This window comes from Prionailurus viverrinus, chromosome C2 (assembly GCF_022837055.1).
Source record: "Prionailurus viverrinus isolate Anna chromosome C2, UM_Priviv_1.0, whole genome shotgun sequence".
Taxonomy (NCBI): domain Eukaryota; kingdom Metazoa; phylum Chordata; class Mammalia; order Carnivora; family Felidae; genus Prionailurus; species Prionailurus viverrinus.
The window spans coordinates 75,086,235-75,108,075 of record NC_062569.1 but is presented as its reverse complement, the minus strand read 5'-3'; the positions used below and the strand labels follow the sequence as shown (position 1 = coordinate 75,108,075).

The following is a 21,841-nucleotide window of genomic DNA, read 5'->3' as shown; positions in this document are numbered from 1 at the left end:
GATAGACAGATAGATAGATATAAAATAAAATCCTGGGGCGCCTGGGTGGCGCAGTCGGTTAAGCATCCGACTTCAGCCAGGTCACGATCTCGCGGTCCGGGAGTTCGAGCCCCGCGTCAGGCTCTGGGCTGATGGCTCAGAGCCTGGATCCTGTTTCCGATTCTGTGTCTCCCTCTCTCTCTGCCCCTCCCCCGTTCCTGCTCTGTCTCTCTCTGTCCCAAAAATAAATAAAAAACGTTGAAAAAAAAATTTTTTTTTAAAAAAAAATAAAATCCTGAGATTTAATCATTAGGTTACAGAATACTTTCTCTCCCCTGCACCCTTCTACCATGTCACCAGGGCCCCAGTATAATAATGGGGTTAGAACTGCAAGAACTCCAAGGCACAGGCTCTGTTTAAGAAGAGTTCATAGTCAAAGACAACAGGAGAAACAAAACAAAACAAGGACCCTAGAAGATACAAGCCTTTGGTACCTACAGCTACTGTAGACATTAAACCCAGTCTCCTAGCTAGGTTAACATTAAACCTTACATTAAAAGTCTGTTTGCCTTATTAATCATTATGTGATACCTCATGTATGTATTTTAACAAAAAAAAATTACAAGGCATGCTAAAAGGCAAGAAAAAGCACGGTGCGAGGAGACAAAGCAAACACCAGAACCACAAATTCTGGAATTATCAGATATAGAGGTTAAAGTAACTGATTAATATGTTGAGGGCTCTAATGGACTGAGCAGACCACATGCAAGAACATTTGGGAACTGTAAGCAGAGAGACAGACACTCTAAGAGAAAAGTCAAAAGAAAATACTAGGAATCAAAAACACTGGAACAGAAATAAGAATGCATTTGATGGACTCCTTAGTAGACCGGACACAGCTGAGGAAAGAATCAGCGACCTTGAACATATGTCAGTGGAAACTTCCCAAATAGAAATGCAAAGAGAAATAAGAATGAAAACAAACAGAACATAATGTCTAATGACTGTGTGGGACAATTTTAAAAGAAGTAACGTGTATTATTTGAACACTACAAGGGGAAGAAAGAAAGCAAGAGAAATATTTGCAGTGATAATGACCAGAAATGTTCCAAAATTACCAAATTTTCTAATGTCCCAAAAACCAAACCATAGCACCAGGAAGCTCAGAGGACACCAAGCAGGATAAATATCAAAACATTTTTGAATACTATTCAGACTGCAGGAAACCAAAGACAAATAGAAAATCTTGGAAAAAAACACAAGGGGTAAGAACCCCTTACCTATAGAGAAACAAGGATAAGTATACCAGGCTTAAGCAAGAATAAGGTGGAGTGAAATATTTATAAAGCGTTGAAAGAAAAAAAAAAAACCCTAATATAGAATTCTGTGTCCAGTGAAACTGTCCTTCAAACATGAGGGAAAGAAAGAGACTTCCTCAGACAAACAAAACTTGACTTGTAAGAAATGATAAGAGGAGTTCTTCAGAGAGAAGGAAAATGATACAGGTCAGAAATTTGGATCTCCATAAAGAAAGGAAGAGCATTAGAGAAGGAATGAGTGAAGGTCAAATAAAATCCTTATTTTTCTCTTCCTAATTGATCTCACAGACAACAGTTTGTCCAGAGCAGTAATAGCAAGAGATTGTTTGGTGATGATAACTTAAAGGTAAATAAAAGGGGGAGGAAAACTCAAGAAGGCAGATCCAAAAACAAGAAATCACCTCCTATTATTTTGTCAAGAGAATGTGTTGGACAATTTGGAAAATTTTAAATCGAACATTCGGTAAAAATGGTATATCAAGAAACTAAATTCTTCTAAGTGGTTTAATGAAGTGGCTTCATGTGGTGAACAAAAAGGAACAGAAATGAGCTATTGTGCTAAAACAGTACATTTACGAGAACTTTCCTGTTTTTTTTTTCTTTTTGACAATTTTTATTTATTTTTTTTCTTCTTTTTTTTTTTAATTTTTTTTTTCAACTTTTTTTTTTATGAAATTTATTGACAAATTGGTTTCCATACAACACCCAGTGCTCATCCCAAAAGGTGCCCTCCTCAATACCCATCACCCACCCTCTCCTCCCTCCCACCCCCCATCAACCCTCAGTTTGTTCTCAGTTTTTAACAGTCTCTTATGCTTTGGCTCTCTCCCACTCTAACCTCTCTCTTTTTTTTTCCTTCCCCTCCCCCATGGGTTTCTGTTAAGTTTCTCAGGATCCACATAAGAGTGAAACCATATGGTATCTGTCTTTCTCTGTATGGCTTATTTCACTTAGCATCACACTCTCCAGTTGACAATTTTTATTTTTAAAAACAGGAAAAGCACTTGCTGATCACTCATTTCTACATCATGGTGGTGAATATTTGAGGTGAACTACAGAGTGAACATATCAAAATAAAGCTACTGAGAAGAGTGCTTTCATGTTCACCAAATGGTCTGTTTATGCTTATTTTCCATAGTGTTATGTACATCTACTCTTTTTTTTTAAGTTTATTTATTTATTGAGAGAGAGAGAATGAGCAGGGGTTGGGGGCAGAGAGAGAGCAGGAGAGACAGAATCCTAAGCAGGCTCCGCACTGTCAGCGCGTGACATGGGGCTTGATCTCACAACCATGAGATCATGACCTGGGCCAAAATCAAAGTATGCTTAACTGACTGAGCCACCTAGGCACCCCTGCATTTACTCTTAATATGATTTCTCAAAATTTTACTATGTTAGACTCCACCTTAAAGTGCCTTTTTTGTTCTTATGATATAATAGTCTTATTTTTTTTTAATTAATCATCTATATTACTTTATTTCTTAACCTTTTTATGGATGAGCCATTGTAATTTTTAGTCTGCCTTAGTTTATAAAGTCGGACCATAAGAGTTGATTTTTAAAAATCCCCTGATTGGGGTGCCTGGGTGGCTCAGTCTGTTAAGCATCTGACTTCGGCTCATGTCATGATCTTGTGGTCCAAGAGTTTGAGCCCCGTGTCAGGCTCTGTGCTGACAGCTCAGAGCCTGGACTTGCTTCAGATTCTGTGTCTCCCTATCTCTCTGCGCCTCCCTTGCTTACACTCTCTGTCTCAAAAATAAATAAACATTTAAAAAAATTTTTTTAAAGAAACAAAAAATAAAAATTCCCTGATCATAAAAACGTTTTCATTGGCTTTTTGAAAGTGAGTATGAAATGTGTCTATAATTTGTAATTTTGAGGTAGGATTTATCAGTGTTTTCCTTGACAGTTTGTACTTGTGATTTGCCCCTACTCTGAGGTCATATAGTCTCCTATGTTTTCTGTCTCATTTCCTAATCACTTCATATACATAAATTTTTTTCTAGAATGTTTATTCTACAAATGGAAACTTTTTCATTGTGTTTTTAAATAGGCACATAGAAGTCCAGGTGTTTGGTGACTACCATGGCAATGCTGTATACTTGTTTGAAAGAGATTGTAGTATACAGAGGAGACATCAGAAGATCATTGAGGAAGCCCCAGGGGTAAGGACCTTGTAAAGACAGCTTCTCTGTAACATAAACCTCAATCGCTCTGATTTTCACATCAGAAATCTGTGAAGTTAGTGTCTGAATAACTGCTTCCCAGTGGTAATATAATGGTAAGGCCCCACTGCAGCATTGAGGGTGAGGAGGGAGTTGATATTCTTGGGCTACCATAGAGAGGGCGCACAACAGGGCCGTGATTCTTCTGGATGGTATCTATGAAAATCTACTCTGATCCAAGTACAGACTGTGCCTGACTTATGGTGATTCAACTTAGAATTTTTTTACTTTACACTGGTGCAAAAGTGATACATACTTAGTAGACATCATACTTCAAATTTTGAATTTTCATCTTTTCCTGGGCTAATGATACGTGGTGTGATGCTGTCTTGTGATGCTCGACAGTGGCTGCAAACCACAGCTCCCAGTTAGCCACACTGTCATGAGGGTAAAGGACTAATATACTTAAAATTATTCTTATCCGTGCTAGTTCTTACACTTAGTACTCAGTATTCAACAAATAACATGAGATACTCTACCCTTTATTATAGAGTAATTTTTACTTCAGATGATTCTGCCCAGCTGTAAGCTAATGTGAGCGTTCTGAGCATATTTAAGGTAGACTAGGTTAAGTTATGATGTTTGGTAGGTTACGTGTATTAAATGCATTTTCAACTTCTGATATTTTTACCTTATGATGGGTTTATCCAACATAACCGTACTATAAATTGAGGAAGATCTGTATCTGACTTACAGTGAGCAACTACATAATGTTTCCATGTAGATTTTAAATTATAGTTAATGGGAATGTTTGAGGAATGGATTGGCCTGGTTCATTGAATGTATTTTTTATGAAGAAGACTCTTTATCTTAACTACTATTTCAGATGTTCCTAAAATATATCAGTCCTCTAATATATGCCTTAGAGGTTTCTTGTAGAGGAGAGAGATTTGCTCCTATTTGGCAACTTTTGCCCCCTTGGAATTAATTGCTTACATTTCTTTGACCCTGCCTCTTGATTGATTTGTTACCTCTTCTTCGATTTGCATTTCTTTTGAGCCTGCTATTGTCCAGAGGCTTCTCTCTTGCCCAAGGTTTTATACATGTTTCCTTTTCAGTAGGTACTTCTAGAAGGTCAGGATCTGAGGTTTCTGTTTAATCAGTTTGTTATTCTCACACTGTTTTCAAATTTTAATTTTTGTTGTAGAGTACATTGTATGGTTTGAGGTAAATGTCAATAATAATTTCAGTAAAGCTTTTTTTTTTCAAACGATAATAGCTTAAATATATGTCTATTTTAAAATGTTGAAACCTTTGCCTGCTTTTTAACCTACAGTTCTTTTTGTGAACCTGTCTTATTAACTTGGAATATCAAGGTTTACCGTTATTCTAAGATAATTGTTGGGCACGTGGCCCAGATAGCTCTGTCATCTTTAAACAAAATAGAGATCACTCAGAGTTTTCATATTGGTGCATGTAATTTGAAGCAGGAATATAGTCCTGAAAGTAATGTAGATAAGGAGATAAGTAAGTCATTATGCTGAATAATATCTGCAGTTCATAGAAATTACTCACAGAACCATTAAAGTCTGGTATAGGGACAGTTGATTATGGTATGGGATGTATTTCTTGATGAAATGTGTAACATTAGCTATTTATCCTCATTATCGCTTCAATGTTTGATACCTAGAAACGCAATATTGGATCTTAATGGAAATTTCTAGTAGGGCAAAGTACTAATCAAAATTTATTTTATTTTTTCACAGCCTGGTATTAACTCTGATGTAAGAAAAAAGCTTGGAGAAGCTGCAGTCAGAGCTGCTAAAGCTGTAAATTATGTTGGAGCAGGTATGCTAAGATTTACTTTGAATAGAGGAGAAGCAACATTTATGTTCAAAAGAAACATATAACTTTAAATCATTGGCTTTCAAACTTTTACAAATTATATCCACATTAAGAAATACGTTTTGGGGCTCCTGGGTGGCTCAGTCGGTTAAGCGTCTGACTTCAGCTCAGGTCATGATATCACTGTTGGCGGGTTCAAGCCCCTCATCAGGCTCTGTGCTGACAGCTCAGAGCCTGGAGCCTGCTTCAGATTCTGTGTCCCCCTCTCTCACTGCCCCTCCCTCACTCTCACTCTGTCTCTCTCTGTCTCTTGAAAATAAATAAATGTTAAAAAAAGAAAAAGAAATACAGTTTACATTGAGACCCAGTATATACACATAAGTATTTATGTTTATATACATGTATATTTGAAAAAAAAATTCACTAAACAGTACTTAACCCTAATTATGTGTAATGCTATTTGATATTTTCTATCCTATTTTAAAATAAAATCACTAAAATGATTTCTTTTGCATTTTTTAAAATTAGTAAATAATTTTTTTAGAGCAGTTTTAGTTTCACGGGAAACTTGAGTGAAAAGTACAGAGAGTTCCCATACCCCCATGCCCACACTTGCACGGCCTCCCCAACTATCAACATCCCAGTGATTCATTTGTTACAATGAATAAACCTATAATGACATGTCATTATCATCTAGAATCCATAGTTTACATTAGGGTTCACTCTTGATGATGTACATTCTATGATATTGTTATACTTTATACATTTGGAAAAGTGTAGAATGACATGTATCCACCATCGTAGTATCATAGAGTACTTTCAATGCCTCTGGTATCCTCTGTGCTCTGCTTTTTATCCCTCCCTGTCTTTAACTCCTGACAACCTCTGATCTTTCTATTGCCTCCATAGTTCTGCCTTTTCCAGAATATCATATAGATGAAACCATACAGTTTATAGCCTTCTAAGATTGGCTTTTTTTCACTTAGTAATAGGCATTTAAGTTTCCTCCATATCTTTTCATGACTTGGTCATTTCTGTTTAGCGTTGAATCATATCCCATTGTCTGGATATACCACAATTTATCCTGTCACCTACTGAAGGACATCTTGGGTGCTTCTAAGTTTGGCAGTTATAAATAAAACAGTTATAGGGGCGCCTGGGTGGCTCAGTCTGTTGAGCGTCCGACTTCGGCTCAGGTCATGATCTTGCGGTTTGTGAGTTCGAGCCCCGCGTCGGGCTCTGTGCTGCCAGCTCAGAGCTTGGAGCCTCCTTTGGATTCTGTGTCTCCCTCTCTCTCTGCCCCTCCCATGCTCATGCTCTGTCTCTCCCTGTCTCTCAATAATAAATAAACGTTAAAAAAAATTTTTTTTAAAAAGTTATAAAAATCTGTGTGCAGAGTTTTGTGTGGACAGTTCCAATTTATTTAGGTAAATACCAAAAAGTTTGGTCAGTGGATCATATGGTAAGAGTATGTTTAGTTTTATAAGAAGCTGCCAGACTTTCTTCCAAAGTGGCTGTACCATTTTGCATTCCCACCAGCAATGTATGAGAGTTCCTGTTGCTCCACATCTTCACTAGCATTTGGTATTGTCAGTGTTCCATTTAATAGGTGTGTAGTCGCGTCTCATTTTAATTTGTATTTCCCTAATAACATATGATGTGGAGCATCTTTTCATATGCTTACTTGCCATCTGTGTTTCTTCTTCACTGAGGTCTGTTCAGGTGTTTTGCCCATTTTTGAAATTGGACTGTTTATTTTATTATTGAGCTTTAAGATTTCTTTGTATATTTTGGATACCAGTCCTTTATCAGAAGTATCTTTTGCAAGTATTTTCTCTCAGTTGGTGGCTTATCTTCTCATTCTTTTGACATTATCTTTTGCAGAGCGTAAGTTTTTAATTCAATGAAGCCTGCCTTATCAATTATTTCTTTAATGAATCATGCCTTTGCTGTTGTATCTAAAAAACATCACTATACTCAAGGTCATCTAGGTTTTTTCCTGCTGCCTTGTAAGAATTTTATGATTTTGTGTTCTAAATTTAGGTCTGTGATCCATTTGTATATAAGGTCTGTGTCTAGATTCATTTTTTTGCATGTAGCTGTACAGTTGTTCCAGCACCATTTTTGGAAAAGACTATCTTTGCTCCATTGCGTTGCCTTTGCTCTTTTGTCAAAGATCAATTGACTCTATTTATATAGGTTTATTTCTAGGCTATGTGTTCTGTTTCACTGATCTATTTATTTGTTCTTTCCCTAGTACTTCATTGTTTTGAATACTGTAGCTTTATAGTAAGTCTTGAACTCAGATAGTGTCAGTCCTCCAACTTTGTTATTCTCCCTCAATATCGAATTGGCTATTCTGGGTCTTTGGCCTCTCCATATAAAACACTGGAATCAATTTTTTGATACCCACAAAATAGCTTGCTGGGGTTTTGATTGAGACTGTGTTGTCTCTATAGAACAAGTTGGGGGAACTGACATCTTGATGATGTTGAGTCTTCTTATCAATGAACATGGAATATTTTTCCATTTTGTTCTTCTTTGACTTCTTTCATCAGAATTTTGTAGTTTCCTTATATAGATCTAGTACATATTTTGTTAGATTTATACCTTTTTCACTTTGGGAGTGCCTGTGTAAATGATATTGTGTTTTTAATTTCAAATTCTATTTGTTCTTCATATATAGGAAAACAATTGACTTTTATATATTAACCTTGTATCTTGTAACCTTGATATGATCACTTATTAGTTTGAGGCATTTTTTTGGTCAGTTCTTTTGGATTTTCTACATAGATAAGCCATCTGTAATCAGACAGTTTCATTTTTTCCTTCACAATCTGTATACCCTTTATTTCCTTTTCTTGTCTTGCATTAGCTAGGACTTACAGTATGATGTTCAAAAGGAATGGTGAGAGTGGCCTTATTTTTGATCTTAGTGGGAAAGCTGGTTTCTCACCATTGAATATAATGTTAGCTGTAAGTTTTTGTAAATCTTCTTTATCAAATTGAGGAAGTTCCTCTCTATTCCTAGTTTGTCAAGAGTTTTTATTATAATTAGGTATTGGATTTCATCAAATGCTTTTCTGCATCTATTGATATAATCTTATGGTTCTTCTTTAGCTTATTGATGTGATGGATTATCTTGATTGATTTTCAAATGTTGGACCAGCCTTGCATTCCTGGGATAAATCCCACTTGGTCATTGTACATACTTATTTTTACACATTGTTAGATTTTATTTGCTAATATTTTGTTAAGGATTACTGAATCCACATTTATAAGAGATTTGATTTGTAGTTTTTTTGTAATCTTTCTCTGGTTTTGGTATTAAGGTAATGCTGTCCTTATAAAATGAGTTTAGGAAGTATTCTGTCTTCTGTCTTTTGGAAGAGATTATAAAGAATTGGTATAAATTCTATCTTCAGTGCTTGGTAGAACTCATCAGTGAGCCAATCTGGGCCTATTTTGGAGGTTTTGGAGGTTATTGATGATTATTTCAACTTCCTTAGTAGATATAGGCCTATTCAGATTGTTTCAGAGTGATTTTTTTTCCTTGTGTGACTTTTGGCAGATTGTGTCTTTGAAGGAATTGGTCTGTTTCATCTAAGTTATCAAATTTATGGGCATAAAGTTGTTCATAATACACATTTAATATCCTATTAATTATTAATAGGATTATTAACTTATTATTATTAACAAGACCTATATTGATTTGCTTTCTTTCATTTCCAATATTAATAATTTGTCTCTTCTTTTTTTTCTTAAATAATTTGGCTAGAGACTTGTGTATTTTATTGATCTGGTTTTGTTGGTTTTCTCTATAGATTTTCTATTTTGAATTCCATGTATTTCTAGTCTATTATTTCTTTTCTTCTGCTTACTTTGGAATTAATTTGCTGATCGTTTTCTAGTTTTCTATAATGGAAGCTTAATTTTGATCTTTCTTCTCTTCAAATATATGGATTCAGTGCTATAAATTTCCCTCTAAGCACTGCTTTCAATGCAGCCCACAAATTTTGAAGTTATATTTCTATTTTTATGTAGTTTTAATATTTTTAAATTTCACTTGGGATTTCTTCTTGACCCATGTGGTACTTTGTAATGTGTTATTTAATCTGCAAGTATTTGGGAATTTTTTTTCCAGCTGTCTTTCTATTACTGATTTCTAGTTCAATTGATTTTTAGTTTAATTGTGGTCTTGACAGCAAACATTGTATGATACCTTTTCTTTTAAATTTGTTAAGGTCTTTTCTATGGCCCTGAATGTGGTCTGTCTTGGTGAATGTTCCATGTGAGTTTGAGAATGTGTAATCTGCTCTTGTTGGATAAAGTAGTTATAGACATCAATTGTATCCAGTTGATTGGTGGTACTATTAAGTTCAACTATGTCCTTACTTCTCTGCCTTCTAGATTGTCCATTTCTGATAGAGGACTGTTAAAATCTCCAACTGTATCAGTAGACTCATCTGTTTGCAGTTCTCAGTTTTTTTGACACTCTGTCCTTAGGAGCATACACGTTAAGACTGTTTCTTTTTGGAGTATTGACCCTGTGTCATTTTCCTTCTCTCTAAAGAACTTCTTTTAACATTTCTTGCAAGGTAGATCCACTGCCAATACATTCTCCCAATTTTTGTTTATTTGGAACAATCTTTATTTCTCCACAAGAAATAACTATAACTCCACAAGATACAGAATACTAGGTTGATGATTTTTTTCACTCAACACTTTGAATAACTCACTTCACTGTTCTTGCTTGCCTGGTTTCTGAAGTCATATGTAATTCTTACCTTTTCTTCTTTATAGGTAAGGTGTCCCCCCCCCCCCCCACTGCCCCCAGCTTCTTTCAGGATTCATTCATTCATTTGTACATTCATTCATTTTTATTTTCTGTACTTTGAAAATGATATGCCTAGGTGTAGGGGGTTTTTGACATTTATCCTGCTTGGTGTTCTCTGACCTTCCAGGCATGTGATTCGGTGTCTTGACATTAATGGGAAAATTATCAGTCATTATTGCTACAAATACTGTTTCTGGTCTTTTCTTTTTTGTTTTTCTGGTATTCCCGTTATGCATACGTTACACCTTTTCTAGTTGCCCACAGTTCTTGGATATTCTGTTTGGGTTTTCTTTCGTCTGTTTGTTTCTTTGTTTTTCAGTCTTTTTTGTCTTTGCTTTTAGTTTTGGAAGTTTCTGTTGCATATCCTCAAGCTCAGAAATTCTTTCCTTGGCTGTGTCCAGTCTACCGATGAGCCCATCAGAGGCATTCTTCATTTCTATTACAGTGTTTTGATTTCTAGCATTTCTTTTCAATTCTTTCTTTGAATTTCCGTGCTTCTGCTTATGTTATCCATGTGTTCTTGCATGTGTCCACTTTTTCCATTAAAGCTCTTAGTGTATTAATCAGCATGTTCTTAAGTTCTTGGTCTGATTATTCCAACATTTCTGTCATTTCTGAGTCTGGTTCTGATGCTTTTTCAATCTCTTTAAACTGTGTTTTTTTGCCTCTTAGTATGCCTTGTGATTTTTCTTGATAGCCAGACCTGATGTGTCAGGTAAAAAGAACTGCAGAAAAGAGGGCATTAGTGATATGGTGGTTAGGTGTGGGGAAGGGGAAGTGTTCTGTAGTCTTGTGATTAGGTCTGAGTGTTTTGGTGAACTTCATCAGTGCCTCTCAGTGTGTTTTTTGTGTACTTGTTTTGATTTATTCACTTCTGTGGGACAAGATGGCTGGAACTGTGTATTTCCCTTCCTCCAGTTACGTTAATTAGGCTCTGATGACACTGCCATAGTTTAGGGTCTAGTGACGTAATTTCTCTTACGGACGAATCTTGTCCAGGACAGAATTCCAGTGTACTTCAGATGGTTCCTTTTCCCCTTCCACTGCTAGAAGCTCAAGGGAGTTTTTCTCTAGTATTCACTGTGAGGACCTGGTAGAACTCCTGCAGGTAAAACTCACAGAAGTTTGGCGGGGCCAGGGGTCGGGGGGACTGTCCTTGGAGTTTGTAACCCTCAGAGTTGTCCACACTGAGTGTCCAGCAAATCGTCAATCACAGTCCAGTTATTCCTCCTCTGGTACTTGTTCCTGCAGAAGTTTTGTTTGTGGGTTTCTGCTTCAGTTAAGTTGAGAATCTCTGTATTTGCCTGTCTTTCTCTGTAGGTTGAGGGGCAGTGGTTTGCCCTGTGACCTCACGTCTCTGATGGATCTGAGACACATTGTTGATTTTTCAGTTTATTTGGCTTTTTACTTTTGTCAGGTTAGAATGGTGACTTCTCAGCTTCTTCTGGGCCAGAAACTGGAAGACTTCGCTAAGTCTTTGCAAGCCACTAATCAGTTATGACCCACAATTTGAAAAACAATCTTAAATTATATGGAACTAACTTTCAGCTAAGTGAAAAAAACTCAAACACAAAACACTACACACTATACGATTTCATTTATATGACATTCTAGAAAAGAACTATGATAGAAAACAGGCCAGTGATTGCTTGGAGCCAACATCCTGGGGAAGGGACTGACTGCAAAGGGGAACAAGGGAACGTTTTGGATGATGGAAATGTCTTGCATTTTCATGGTGGTGGTAGATGTATGACAGTATTCAAGTGCTGAAACCCAGCATACTGTGCTACACTTTAAAAAGTTAAATTTTACTATATGAAATTATGCCTTAATAAAGTTGGGGAAGATATAGCTTTAGTTGCTAAATAATCTTCCAGTGCATCACCAGCGAAAGGACTTTTTTTTTTTTTTTTTTTTTTAATGTTAATTTATTCTTGAGGGAGAGACAGAGTGTGCACGGGGCAGAGAGAGGGTGAGACACAGAGTTCAAAGCAGGCTCCAGGCTTCAGGCTCCAAGCTGTCAGCATAGAGCCCCATGTGGGGCTTGAACCCACCACCAGCTGTGAGATCATGACCTGAGCTAAAGTCAGACACTTAACTGACTGAGCCACCCAGGCGCCCCCCAGCAAAAGGAGTCTTTTTTTTTTTTTTTAATGTTTATTTATTTTTGAGAGAGAAAGACAGAGTACTAGCAGGGAAAGGGTAGAGAGAGAGACACACACAGAATCCAAAGCAGGCTCCGGGCTCTGAGCTGTCAGCACAGAGCCCGATGTGGGGCTTGAACTCATGGATGGCTGCTGGTGGGATCATGACCTGAGCCAAAGTTGGCCGCTTAACCAACTGAGCCACCCAGGCGCCCCAGCAAAAGGACTCTTAAAGGAAACCTCCAAAGCTTACAGTCTGGAGGAAACAATGTTGTATTTTTTCTACTGGGGGAGAGTGAGATGGGATGTTTCAGTGTGAAGTTCCAGGGGTCTTGGTGCACCGAAGCCATAACACATGGTCCAACCATGTTCTCATTACTGTGACAGTTGAGACTATTCATAGCTTGGGCTACCATTTGCTCAAAACCCCAGACATACTTTTCTATTGCTAGATTTCATGTGGTTCCCTATTTTTGATTAAGAATCATTTGCTGCTGCAAAAGGTAAGATGATTTTCTTCACGAAATGCAAAATTTTAACATTGAATAAAGGTAACAGTAAAAGTTGGTGTAATACATCACGGAAGGTTTTGATTTCTACTTATTATATGCTGTTGAAATGTGACTGTTGTGTTTTATCTTTTAGGAACTGTGGAGTTTATTATGGACTCCAAGCACAATTTCTACTTCATGGAGATGAATACAAGGCTGCAAGTGGAACACCCTGTTACTGAGATGATCACAGGAACTGACTTGGTGGAGTGGCAGCTTAGGGTGGGGACGTTTTTTCTGTTAAAGATCAATCTTGAGAATATGTTACCTGCTGGCCTTCTGAAAGAAGGTGTCCTTTTGGATAGGGGTTCAATTCTTGCAGTTGTCACGAGGACAGGAAAATGGGATATTACAGATGATACTTCATTTGTTGCTGTGACATTATTGTCACTTTATGGACTCATATTTCTAACCTGTCACTTACTATCATTTCTCCTTAGGCAAGGCGCAGGTGAGCTGTTGCCCCTGAGGCTTCCTTGTGACCGCAGTATCTCAATACCAAAGCCTTGTGCTCTGCTTGAGGCCACATTATTCAGGGCCAGACACTTGATTTTAGAGGCAGGACAGATGCTAGCCACTGTGAAATGAGCTAAGGAAGAGTTGGGAATGAAGAGCCAAAGTAACAGTCTAGACCAACACAGTGAGCCACATGCAATTGCTGACTTGTACACCGTTGTTGGCCTGTGGTGGGATAAATATATCCCATACAGAATAAGTGTTTAGAAATTTTCATAGTGTTTTTGACATTGCTATGTTATTTATGTCTACTGTATGTTACCAAAATATAAGTCTATAATTGTTCCTTTGTTATAGTTTGAGAAGCCCTGGCTTTAACTAGAGTTCCACAAAGCATATTCCTTCAAATGTGAATAACTTAGTCTGTTTTTCTCTTATTATTGAAAACAATTGATTTCACAGCTTTTTTAATACGACAAAAAGTTTAAGAAGTGTAAATATTTTTGATCTCTGTAGAATTCTTAGTTCTTTATATATTCTGAATCTAAATTTTTTTTTTGCATGTTGTGATGTTAATGTCTTGATTATTTTCATAATTTGGTCTTTTCAGAACTTCTGTGGGCAATAATATGATGTTATTTTTTTTGGTTCATTGGGGATGATTGGTGATTTTAATTGAACCATAAGATTCTTTTGGGCCTCTGTAGCCTCCAGGGCTAATGAAAACCAGGCACATCAGACTAGTAAGTGTTAGTAAGTAACAGGAAAATTGTTGTGGATTTAGAAAGTTTTGGAAAGAGTGCTTATGTTTCCAGAATTCAAGGAAAGGGGGAATTTTTTTTTTTTTTTTTTTTTTTTTTTTTTTTTTTTTTTTTATGAAGCAGTAACCAAGAGAGTCCAGAATTTTGAAATCATGATGGATAAAATGTTTCCAGGAAATAAGGGAAGAGAAAGCTTTTGGGTATAAGGAGAACTAGTGGACTTTTATTTCTGCATCTCAAGAAATTGTAAGAGGCTCTTCAAAGAGGCTCTTTAAAAAGGGAAGTAGGCTTTTCTTATCTGGGGAGGGATTCTAGAACTTAAGTATACCACTGGACCTCATTTATAATGCTCAAGGTACTTTGGAGTCTGGCTTCCAGGAAGAGGTAACACAAGGGGTCTCGCCACTTATTGAGTCAAGACTTCAAGCTCCAGGACCAGCCCCCTTGGACCAGGACCTCCCTAGAATGAGGCTACAGTGATGTGAGCGTCCAGGCTGCAGATGCAATTGGCTAGCCATGTTCAGGGGGAGCTGGAAAAGTATCCAAGGTCCAGGAGTTCCAAAGAGTCAAAGTCTAAGCCTGAGAGAACTCCCATGGCACAGATGTCCAAGTATGCAGAGGCATGGTTAGGGTCTATCTCTTCTGAGCTCAGACAGAAGCCAACTTGAGAGGAAAATAGATAGGCAAAGACAAGCCAGACTGAAATGGGGCTATATAGTCAGAAATAAGATCACATCTTGAAATATGGACACATGGTTATTCTTTTCTTTGTGTGTATGTGTATGTATGTGTGTATATACACACATACACACATATACACATACACACATACATACACATACACACACACACATATATATATACGTACACACATATATATGCATATACCTATATATACATTATATAATGTATATATAATATATATTGTGTGTATATATATGTATACACACACACACACACACACACATTATTTTAGAGAATGAGGGCATGCACACAAGCAGAGGAGAGGGGCAGAGGGAGAGAGAGAATCCCAAGAAGGCTCCATGCTCAGCACAGAGTCCAATGCAGGGCTTGATCCCACAACCCTGGGATCATGGCCTGAGCCAAAATCAAGAGTCTGATGCCCAACTGACTGAGCCACCCACTCGCCCTCCTTGTTTATATTAAGACAAATGGAATTCTTTATTAAAATATTAAAAAGTAATTCACTATAAAGGATATGAATGAAATGACAATAGCTAACACTTATGTAATGCTTACTATATGTACTTTTCTCTGAGGCATCAAGAGGTTAAGAAACTTGCCCAGAATATGAGTATGCCCAGAACAGAGTTAAGTATAGAGAAAGAATCTGAACCCAGGCAGTATGGCTGCAGAGTGTGGTTCAAAACACCATGCAGTAAAGACATTCAATTTAGTCCATTTTCCTTTCATTCTTAACTGCTGTGGTTCCTGATTTACCTTATCTACAGATTTAAAGAGATGAAACCTTTGCCTCTTTTTCAAGCTGACCTGTTTAGTTCCAAGTGGTGCTAAATTACTTAGTTTTTTTCCCCTATATCTTTTGCTTTCTTGGTTTGTCCTTTTCTCATCTTGGAGGAAAACTTAAGGAGGGAGTAAAGAGAGAGAGTGACAGCATGTCTTCCAATAGCCTTTCCAAATGATACTAGTTGAAGAGAGAAATTCATTGTACTGGTATGTAATAGTCAAAATAATACAATTGTAGTAGTGATGAACAATAATGATCATCCTGTTTATAATCTGGTATCATACAATAGTTAATATAACAAAATTGAAAAACCATTATGTTCCCCTTTCTGTCTTGCTTTATCACTCTCTTGGTGATGAAGAAGACAAAGATGGGGGTGCCTGGCTGGCTCAATTGGTAGAGCATGTGACTCTTAATCTTGGAGTTGTGAGTTTGAGCCCCACATTGGGTATACTTAAATAAATACACTTAAAAAAAAAAGATTCAAAGATGAAAAATGCCACACTTTAGCCATAACTGTGAGTGTAGTCCTAAACACCAACTAATAATTAACTATTAAAAAAAAAAAAAAAAAAAGATTGGTTTGGTAACTGAGCGCTAAAGTTTTAAATGGAAACTGAGACTATCTTGCCAGTAAGAAATTTTAGTTGTGATTACATTGAAGAAACACAGATTTTTATATTTATGATTTAGTTGTCAGTTCTCCTGCTTTCTCTATTTAAAAACTCTAGAAATCCATTGTAATTAATATATTATTTCCAAACTGCATCTGTTTTTAACCTCTTTTTGCTTTTGCCCGGAACTCGGGTAGGTGGATAAAATTAGTTTTTATTTGGCTTCATTATAAAGCCCAAATATACATTTTCCATAGAAAAAGGCAAGACCATCAACTTCCCCAGTCTCATAGGTGCCATAAGGTGGATTTTCACAGAAGCATATACTCTTCTTTTATCAGATTGCAGCAGGAGAGAAGATTCCTTTGAGCCAAGAAGAAATAACCCTGCAGGGCCATGCCTTTGAAGCTAGAATATATGCAGAAGATCCTGACAATAACTTCATGCCTGGAGCTGGGCCTTTAGTGCATCTCTCCACCCCTCAGGCAGACCTTTGCACCAGGATTGAAACTGGAGTGCGTCAAGGTAAAGTGAAATAAAACAAAAAGTCTCCGTCTTTTTTTAAGTGCATGATTATTTGTGGACAGCCTCTTTTCCCTGTGTCTTGTGGAAATGTTTTGTATGCTTTAGCATAAAGGATTTAATTTATTTCTCATTAATCTTTATTTATCTTTCTGGAATAGTTATTTTTAAAGAATAACTAGTGTTTTTAAACAATACACCCTTTTTTAAAATGTAGCAGTACTTGTTCATACCTAAATAACAAACATTCTGTGTGTACTGTTTTATATTTTTACTCTGCCTACTTCTAAAAGTGATTAAAGGTCACCGATACCTGCTATGCCCAACACCCTCCAACCTTCAACGGACTTGATATCAAGCTGAAGGATTAATATATCAACTTAGTGTAAGCTAAACAATAATAAGAGAAATAAAGAAAAGTGAAAAAAATAGTAACAGTGCAAGAGCTCTCACAGTTCAGCATATGATTAATAACAATGATCATAACAATTATTTAGCATTTACTATGTACTATGGACACTGTTCTAAGTGACTTTTTTATGCAGGCTCCTTTAACCATGAGAACTACCCTGTGAGTAGGTGTTCTTAGCACCCCCATCTTCCAGATGAGGAAACTAAGGCACAGAGAAGTTAAGTGACTTGCCCAAGGTCACTCTTGGAGCCAAGATTCAGACCCAGTCTTTCTGGCTCCAGAGTCCATGCTCTGAGTTACTACTACCTTGACTTTAGTTGCCAGAGAAGTTTTGCGGATGGTGAATGATGAAAAGCAATTCTCAAGATTAGATGTTATATTAGGCTAGTACAGCCAGGAGCCAGGACACATTCATAAGAGGAAGTCTGGAGTAGATTTTAGTCGGCAGATTAAAGAGCACACAGAAAAGTGAAGAAAGGAGAACTTAGCTAAAGATGTGTTTGAAGAATTGTAAGAAAATAATGTGGCTGGAGAAAAGTGTTCAGGATGGTGAATAGTTGGAGATGCAGGTAGAGATACAGGTTGAGAGCAAATCACACAGGGTCTTGAAAGCCAAAATGAGGAATTAGGACTTCTTGATGACAGATTGGCAGAATTTTGAGAGCTCTGGCTAAACCGCAGCAATATTTGATATTAAATTTTTTTTAACTTAACAGCAGAACATTTTAGAGAGGAAAAAGAACAGTTGCAATAGAAAAGAAAGAATCTGTGGGGCAAGCAAAACTTGCAGTGTAATGTAATAAAGGTATTCCAAGAATAACAGGTGTAATTCTGAGAAGGACTCCCAGATTTACATCTTAGCGTGGGGAGGATAATCTATTCCAAGAAATTTACCCAACCTTTCTCAACTGCGTTCCCCGAGCCCCTTGTGGATTCATTGGGCCCTTTTCTTATTATATCATTTTACAGTAACCTTTTACTCCTTGTCTAGTTTTCCCATTATATTGTAAGTTTCTTAAGGGAGAGACTGTGTCTTCCATGTTATCTTGCTCAAGCCTGGGCCTAGAAGGTGTTCAATATGTGTTGGTGAGTGCTGGGCTTGGGTAGGTGGGTGGATGATGGATAAGGGAGTGTAATCTAACCCCTTGATTTTATAGATGAAGCCTCTGGAGTTCAGAGGGGTCAAATGACCTACCCAAAATCACACAGTGGTCCTAGAACAGTATTGTTGATAACACACCACATCCTTTTGACCTGAACCATTTCTAACCAGTGAGATGTGCCTGGTTCGGATTTTTTTTTTTTTTTCTTTTTTTTTTTTTAAATTAACTGTTCCAACCAGCAGCTTGGTTGGCACAAGCTCGCTTACAACTGGGTCTTCGTGTGCATGGCCCTGAACTTACAGGGCTGCCTGGTTCAGATTCTTGTTCTCTAAGACTCTGTCATAGCAGTGATGGGTGCTATTTGTTTATCAGTTCTGCCAGGTATTGGCACTTGGCCTTTTTACTGTCAATCCTCCTAAGAACCCTACAGTATAGTTGGATTGTTATCTGTATTTTTCTCATGAGGAGACTGAGGGGTGGAGGGAGGGGGATGCTAAGGGCAGAAGGGATGGTGACAGGAGAAGGTAGAGGCAGTTTGCGCTGGCTTCCAAAATGAGAAGGGAAAACAAGGTTCAGAGGAAGAGAGGATGGGGACAGCCAGCCTGTGTGATATTGGATCACTATTTTAGGTGCTCTTGGATAGCCATAATCTCCTTAGACTTGTGGTGAGTTTTTAAAGCCCTGTGAGCCTCATTTCCTCGTGAATGAAACCGTGGTAACGACTACCATGCAAGAGCTCCTGAGGATTAGGTATGAAGTGAACGTTAAAGCCGCAGCAGAATGTCTTGCATGTCATATTTTATCATGTTAAGTTTGGACTTAGAGTGGCTACTGTGGTTTTTCAATTTCAGGAGATGAAGTTTCAGTGCATTATGACCCCATGATTGCGAAATTGGTTGTGTGGGCAGCAGATCGCCAGGCGGCCTTAACGAAACTGAGGTACAGCCTTCGTCAGTACAACGTGAGTGACCTGGGGCCATGTTAGGGACCTTATGATCTGTGTATCTCCACTGCCAAGTATGTCTGTCACGATTGGTCAGCCTTTGTCCCTGTCAGCTTCTTTCCACCAATGCGTCAGGAACAAAATGATTTCACATTCCCATGGGTCAAAATAGAGTTTAAGGACGTCTTGATTCAGCTAGAAAAGAAAAATTGCAGGACTAAAACTATTAATGTCAGTGTTATACTTCACTGAAATCTGATATGAAGTTCATATTCATCCTGTAGATAAGACTAAGTACACAAGTGTGGCCTACAGTCTGGTATTATTTTCTCCAAAGGAAAATAATTATGTTCAGTTTTACCCATTTGACAGAATTTGTTGCTTTTCTGTAGCACATGAATTTCCTTGGTGCAGTAAGCCCCAGACCACACTGATGTAGCTTCATAAAAGGATTTCATATTAACCTGTGATATCCAGATTGTTATATGTCATTAATTTGATCTAACTTCTGATCTCTGTGTCTCCAACCACACTGGTCTCCTTGCCATTCCCTAGACATACCCAGCATGGAGCCATGTGTTCCTGTTCTCTCTTCCAGAATGTTCTTTCCCTACATGATCACAAAACTCCCTTCTCAGCATCCTCAACTCCTGTTCACCTCAGAGGTCTTCCCAGGCTGCTCAATTTTTTTTTTTTAATTTTTTTTTTTTTTCAACGTTTATTTATTTTTGGGACAGAGAGAGACAGAGCATGAACGGGGGAGGGGCAGAGAGAGAGGGAGACACAGAATCGGAAACCGGCTCCAGGCTCCGAGCCATCAGCCCAGAGCCTGACGCGGGGCTCGAACTCACGGAGCACGAGATCGTGACCTGGCTGAAGTCGGACGCTTAACCGACTGCGCCACCCAGGCGCCCCCAATTTTTTTTTTAATTGAAGTATAGTTGATACACAATGTTATACTAGTTTTAAGTGTATAGCATAGTGATTCAGTTCTGTACCTTACACAGTGCTCACCACGTTAAGTGTAGTTACCATCTGTCCCCAAAGGTATTCCAATATTATTGACTGTATTGCTTATACTGTACTTTTCATCCCTGTGCCTTACTTATTTTATAGTGAGAAGTCTGTACCTCCTAATCCCATTCACCTATTTACCTTCTCCCTTCACAACCTTCCCCTCTGGCAACTACCAGGTCCCTGTTTATGAGTTCGTTTCTGTTGTTAGTTTGTTTTGTGGTTTAGATTCCACAATATAAGTGAAATCATATGGTATTTGTCTTTGTCTCACTTGTTTCACTTAGTATAATACCCTCTGAGTCCATCCATGTTGTTACAAATGGCAAGATTTCATTCTTTTTTTTTTTTTTTTTTAAGTTTATTTATTTTGAGTGAGACAGAGCACAGGCAGGGGAGGGGCAGAGAGAGAGGGAGAAAGAGAATCCCAAGCAGGCTCTGCACTGTTAGTGCAGATTCTGACTTGGGGCTTGAGCCCATGAGGCTGCAAGATCATGATCTGAGCCAAAACCAAGAGTCAATGCTTAACCAACTTAGCCACCCAGGTGCCCCAAAGATTTCATTCTTTATTTTGGCTGGGTAGTATTCCATCATGTGTATACACCACATCTTTATCCTTCATCTGTTGATGGACACTGAGGTTACTTCCATATCTTGACTATTGTAAATAATGCTGCAATAAACATAAGGTTGCATATATCTTTTCTAATTCATGTTTTCATTTTATATGGGCAAATACCCACTAGTGGAGTCACTGGATCATATATTTCTGTTTTTAATATGGGGGGAACTTCCATACTGTTTTGCAGTGGCTGTACCCAGCATGTCCTTCCTACCAACAGCACACAAGTGTTCCCTTTTCTCCACGTCCTCACCAACATTTGTTATTTACCGTCTTTTTGATATTAGCCTTTCTGACTTGTATAAAATGGTATCTCATTGTGGTTTTGATTTGCATTTCCCTGATGATGAATGATGTTGAGCATCTTTACATGTGTCAGCCATTTGTATGTCTTTGGAAAAAATAAATGTCTTTTCAGGTCCTCTGCCCACTTTTTAATTGGATTATTAGCTTTTTTGGTGTTGAGTTATAGGAGTTCTTTATATATTTTGGATACTAATCCCTTATCATGCATATCATTTGCAACTATCTTCTCCCATTCAGTAGGTTACCTTTTCATTGTGTTGATGGTTTCTTTCACTGTGCAAAGGCTTTTTAGTTTGGTATAGTCACAGTAGTTTAATTTTGCTTTTGCTTCCCTTGCCTCAGTAATCATATCCATAAATATGTTGCTAAGGCTGACATCCAAGAGATTACTGCCTATGTTTTCTTTTAGGAGTTTTGTTTTGGGTCTTACAGTTAGGTCTTTAATACATTTTGAGTTTATTTTTGTGTGTGGTGTGAGAAAGTGGTCTGGTTTCATTCTTTTACATGTAGCTATCCTGTTTTCCCAGTATCAATTATTGAAAAGATGGTTTTTTGCCTCCTTTGCCATAGATTAGTTAACCATATAAGTGTGGGTTTATTTCCACTTGTTCCACTGATCTTCATTTCTGTTTTTGTTTCAGTCTACCATACTGTTTTTATTACTACAGCTTTGTGGTGTAGCTTGAAACCAGGTGATCTTATTTAAAATAGGACCCTTTGCTGTTCTCGTTCCCCTTAACCAGCCTTATTTTTCTTCATA

General features: G+C 37.6%; 1 protein-coding gene across 2 annotated transcripts in view; it reads left to right on the top strand.

Annotated features, from left to right (window-relative positions):
* Window positions 1-21,841, top strand: part of MCCC1 (methylcrotonyl-CoA carboxylase subunit 1) — a 57,323-nt gene that overhangs the window by 18,468 nt on the left and 17,014 nt on the right. For both annotated transcript variants that reach the window (XM_047875467.1, XM_047875466.1), the window contains exons 8-12: window positions 3,351-3,462; window positions 5,229-5,310; window positions 12,934-13,061; window positions 16,501-16,684; window positions 19,048-19,157. In XM_047875467.1, coding sequence (XP_047731423.1) covers window positions 3,351-3,462; window positions 5,229-5,310; window positions 12,934-13,061; window positions 16,501-16,684; window positions 19,048-19,157 — 616 coding nt within the window. The remainder of the gene's footprint in view (window positions 1-3,350; window positions 3,463-5,228; window positions 5,311-12,933; window positions 13,062-16,500; window positions 16,685-19,047; window positions 19,158-21,841) is intronic.